At 37.0% G+C, this 5,647-nt stretch overlaps 1 protein-coding gene across 1 annotated transcript in view; it reads left to right on the forward strand.

Moving 5' to 3' along the window:
• The window catches only part of LOC106468165 (protein Wnt-7a-like), an 85,619-nt gene that overhangs the window by 75,682 nt on the left and 4,290 nt on the right, over window positions 1-5,647 (forward strand). The window contains exon 3 of the mRNA XM_022396467.1: window positions 5,153-5,485. Coding sequence (XP_022252175.1) covers window positions 5,153-5,485 — 333 coding nt within the window. The remainder of the gene's footprint in view (window positions 1-5,152; window positions 5,486-5,647) is intronic.

The raw sequence follows: 5,647 nt of genomic DNA on the forward strand, positions 1-5,647 counted from the left end.
CCACTTGTGGTGAACTCAACAGGAACAATACAGTAACCATAGGAACTCCACTTGTGGTGAACTCAACAGGAACAATACAGTAACCATAGAAACTTCACTTGTGGTCAACTATGCAGGAACGATACAGTAACCACAAAAAGTCCACTTGTTGTCAACTCTGCAGAAACAATACAGTAACCATAGAAACTCCACTTGTTGTCAACCCTGCAGGAACAATGCAGTAGCCATAGAAACTCCACTTGTTGTCAACTCTGCAGAAACATTACAGTAATCATAGAAACTTCACTTGTGGTCAACTCTGCAGAAACAATACAGTAACCATAGAAACTCCACTTGTGGTCAACTCTACAGAAACGATACAGTTACCATAGAAACTCCACTTGTGGTCAACACTGCAGGAACGATACAGTAACCACAAAAAGTCCACTTGTGGTCAACTCTGCAGGAACGACACAGTGGCAATAGAAATTCCACTTAGTGTGAAAAGCGTATCATTCTGATAAATTAACAAAAATAACAATTATAAGAAATAGTTTTGTGGTATATTTCTAGAAAATTTTAACTATTACACAAGAAATGTTCTTAAATCACACTTATTTTCTTCAATAATTTCTTTTTAAAAAAAACATGATCGACAAAAACCAAATTATGATACCCTTCTTCATCAGTTAAATTTGCGTTTCACGCTAAAACCTGTTCTTATATATAGTGTATATAAAATATTTTGGTTGAATCCCTGTGGAAGGAACAGCGCAGATAGCCCACTGTTGTAAATATGTGCTTAAAAAATTATATTAAACAACAAATATCAGAAAAGGTATTTAAATTACGCTTTGTCCCTGTTTGGTATGACTTGCGTATTAACAGTGGCATGTACCGTATTTTAAGTTGTTGTTTTTCTTAGACAGAACAATTAATATGCCATGAGGAATACTGATATTTCCTGTTTCTGATGTTTGTCTAGTAGGATTAGATCATGTAGATATTTGAAACTTGCTTTAAAAGTACTAGTCGAAGTAGTAATTAAATTATTAAATGTTTCTTGTTCATAAATTCCCGAGAAAACCAGCCTACCAGTTTTCAGCCCCTAGCTTGACGACAACTGTGTGAGGTACTTTGTGGTATAGTATTGATATAGGGAGGTATACGTAATAAAGGTTATACAGCAAAATGAAGATATATCGATTCGAAAATTTCTCTTGATTAAAGATGCGCATTTCTTCAAATGGGTTTAATAAACGGTTAACATACAGTCTTGTCCAAAATATTTGCATACTGTTTTATACTGATGTTATTGTCTACATGCATGGAGTAGTTATTGAGTAAATGCACGAGTAGTAACAGAGTAAGTAGCGTATGATCGGACAAACATGTACGAGTTGTTATTCTGATCTGAGCATTTGTTCGTCAAAATACACATACACACCTGTTTTGTATAAAATAGTGCACTTTTGATGTAATCTTTTTAGAAACAGATCAACGCTTTGTTCAGACAATTTCTCTGTACTTGTACTCGTCGCGTGCCAGAAGTTATAGAGCGTCAAATTGTTCGACTGTCCAGAAATGGTATGAAGCAAACGGACATTGCCAGAAGAGTAGGGTATCCCCAGTGTACTGTATCCAGAATCCTGAAACGTCATCGAACTACAGAAAATGTTGTTCCAGGAAAGTCTACTGGTAGACGCCGAGAAACTACTGCCATAGATGACCGTGTTTTGATCAGGTTAACACATGAAGGTTGAAAGAAGTCTTGCAACATCTTACGACAGGAATGGCATGAACACATTCGTTCCAGGGTATCCAGAAGAACGGTGAATAGAAGACTGACCAAACAAGGTTGTTTTTCAAGAAGGACTATATGTAAACCGACATTAACCAGAATTCACCGCCGTCATCGTGTTACTTAAGCAAGACAGCATGCCAACATACAGTTAGGACACTGGTGACATGTCATCTTTTCAGATGAGTCATGTTTCCGGCTTATTAAATCTGATGGTATGAATCATGTTCGTCGTTTGACTGGAGAACAGATGGAGGAAGACTGTCTTTCCCACAGGAGGTGGTGCAGTACATGTTTGAGCAGGTATTCATCATGGTAGAAAAACTGCTCTTCAACTCCTCCAGGGAAACGTCAATGGCGCTTCCTACAGGCATCATATGGAGACAATATTTCTGTCATATGCTAGGGAAGGGTTTGGCAATAAGTTCGCATTCCAGGATGACAATGCCACTGCTCAGTGCACGTATTATACAGGCTTATTTCGACCAGGAGGACGTTACAAGATTGCCATATCCAGCAAAGTCTCCATATTGTAATCCCATTGAGAACTGTTAGGCAGAACTGAGCCGGAAAATTGCTAACCACGACCCTAAACCAGCTACTGTAGCTGAGACGCAGCGCCTTCTAGTGAAAAGTTGGGATGAAGTCACGATGGGTTACATCAATAACCTCATCGACGGCATGCCACGTCATCTTGCGGAGGTAATTAGAATTCGAGGAGGACCAACCAAGTACTGAATGTTTAATATGAACTGATATAAGGTTACAGACGCTAGTTATAATAATCTAATGTTATATTTTGTCATAACATGGTTTTTTGTGTGAATTGTTGGATTACTCATCTTTCTACAGGTGTCTGATAAAATCGTTTCCTGTTCTAATAAATCGTTCATGATGTCCATAGAACTTGTCTCATTATACAAATTACATGTGTAAGTGTTTGATACAATATTCATTTCTCAGTTTGACAGTGCTAAGTGTTTTTGTATCCCATCTTAATGATAATGATCTCATTTGTTACAAAATATGCAAACATTCTGGCCCAAACTGTATATTTATTAAAATTCCTACCATACGTTTTCCACATATTTTTATATTTAGGATGCTTATTACTCTCACATCAAACATTCTCGCCCTTCCAGCCGTGGAGGCGTTATAATGTTCGGTCAATCCCACTATTCATTGGTAAAAGAATAGCCCAAGAGTTGACGGTAGGTGGTTTTGACTAGCTGTTTTCCCTCTGCTAAATTAGGGACGGCTAGTGCCCTCGTGTAGCTTTGTACAAAACTCAAAAACAAAACTAAGCAAACTTATTACTCAGTATCATCACCAAAATAAATTCTTACAAAAACTTGATATCTGTTGAATATTAACTGAATATGAAAAGATAGTAGTGGTATAGTTTTTGTATTTTTATAATGGTAATAATCCCCATTAGCGGTTAATTTTATAAGGTTAAAAGTAAAAAATCACCATAAAAAGTATACATTTTTTCACCAGTGAGCAACCATACCATTATACAGACTTATGAAATATAAATATAATTAAAATATATATTTAAAACTCGTGAATAACAATTTGTCAATATGTAATGAATGCAATAAACGAAAAGATGTGTTGATCAGGTTATGTCTTAGTGTTGAAAGTAAACATAGATCCACAGTAAAAACTTTTATGTTGTTAATTACGTTGTTTCTTTAGGAGGCCACTTTGGACAGCACGTACTGCTAACTTAGCGCCCTCTTCTGTGAATGCCAACTTAAACATAATATTGACCTCACGTTGCTAAGAGGTAATGGGTCATTGTTTAAGGTTTCAAATTTTGTACAATCGTCCAGAATATTGTGTATTTTATTAAGGTCGTCATTTTTGTTCAGAATAACAATGGCGTTGCCTTTATCAGGGCGTGTAACATGGATGTTTTTATTTAGTGGCAATTATCAAGGCGTGTAACATGGATGTTATTATTTAGTGGCAATTATCAGGGCGTGTAACATGGATGTTTTTATTTAGTGGCAATTATTTTAAGGCTAAGATTTCGTCAGGGGTTAGAGGGTTAGGTTCTCTCTTGCTATTAAAATTATAAAATGTAGACAGAGCAAGATCCATGTTACACGCCCTGATAAAGGCAACGCCATTGTTATTCTGAACAAAAATGACTACCTTAATAAAATACATGATATTCTGGACGATTCTACAAAATGTAAAACCTTAAACAATAATATTGACCTGTTTTGTGGGCTATATTTTAAGAATCCGCATTTCAAGTTCAAGCGCTAGTTTTACAAAAAGTGTCCATTATATGACCATGGCCTTATAATGGTCTCATTTAAAATAGACACAACTCGTAGATCATAACCAAATCACCATATGAAAATTTATTGCTCAATAAAATCCTCCTCATAATATTGTTGTTATCTTAAAGAGTAATTTCTGACATGTTTCACTTCCTCCCCATTTTAACCCATAGTTGGAGTCATTTGTTGACATGTCTCACTTCCTCCCCATTTCAACCCACAGTTGGAGTCATTTGTTGACATTTCTCATTCTCTACACATTATATCCATTAGTTGGAGTCATTTCTCACCAAGCCCCACTACCTCCCCATTTTCACCCTAGTTGGAGTCATTCGTTTACACGTCTCATTCCCTCCCCATTTCAACTCATAGACGGAGTCGTTTGTTAACATGTCTCACTCCTCTCCATTTTAACCCATAGTTGGAGTAATTTCCTGACTTGTTCCTCCTCTCCCAATTTTTACCTATAGTTGGAGTCATTTATTGATATATCCCACTCTCTCCCTCATTTAACCTATAGATGGAGTCATTTTTGCCATATTCCACAAGGTTAAATGGAGGAGGGAGTGAAATATGTCAACAGATGACTCCGTCTATAGTTTAAATAAAGGAGAGAATGAAATATGTCAAAAAATAACTCCATCTATAAGCGAAATGTGGGAGAGAGTGGAATATGTCAACAAATGACTCCGTCTTTAGTATAATTGAGAGAGAGATAGATGGAGTCATTTATTGATACTTACCATTTATTGAAATCTGAAGCACATCTTCTAAGGATTTACAGAGAATAGTTTTATTCTTTATCCTTAACATACAGCTTAACTTGGACTGTTTCTGCTGGAAATAAGAAGTGAAGATCTGATGTTGCGGTTGAGAGAGATTGCTCATGGAACGTTTTTCAACCTAGCCGATTGCTCAAGTGCTGGTAAGAATAGTTGAGGATGGTATATTATCTGTTGAACCGAATTATCGTGGAAGGTTTAACTTCTAATTTAAAACTTGAGAAGTGATTGGTAAGGAAAACCTGATGTCTACATTTTTTATAACCAGGAAATTTACTTTCATTTTTCCATAGGAAGCAGAGAAGCCGCTTTCATTCACGCTATCTTCAGCGCCGGTGTCGTTCAAGCTCTCACCGAGGCGTGCAGCTCGGGAAACCTCACCGTCTGCGCTTGTGACCGCTCCCGACAGGGCCACGTTACCACCGCGGAGGGTTGGAAATGGGGCGGCTGCTCGGACAACGTGCGTTACGGCATCTCTTTTGCTCGGCTCTTCGTCGATTCAGGCGAAAAAGATTTCCGAAAGTCGGCGTCAGGAGACAAATCGGATTCGGAAAGTAAGAAAGAAGCCCGAAGAAAGCGAAGGCAGCGAGTTCAATCAATGATGAACTTGCATAATAACAATGTCGGTAGACTGGTAAGTAACGTAAAAATAATAATAATAATAATAACGTCGGTAGACTGGTAAGTAACGTAAAAAATAATAATGTCGGTAGACTGCTAAGTAACGTAAAAATAATAATAATGTCGGTAGACTGGTAAGTAACGTAAAAATAAAATAATAATAACGT

This window comes from Limulus polyphemus, unplaced genomic scaffold (assembly GCF_000517525.1).
Source record: "Limulus polyphemus unplaced genomic scaffold, Limulus_polyphemus-2.1.2 Scaffold2898, whole genome shotgun sequence".
NCBI lineage: Eukaryota > Metazoa > Arthropoda > Merostomata > Xiphosura > Limulidae > Limulus > Limulus polyphemus.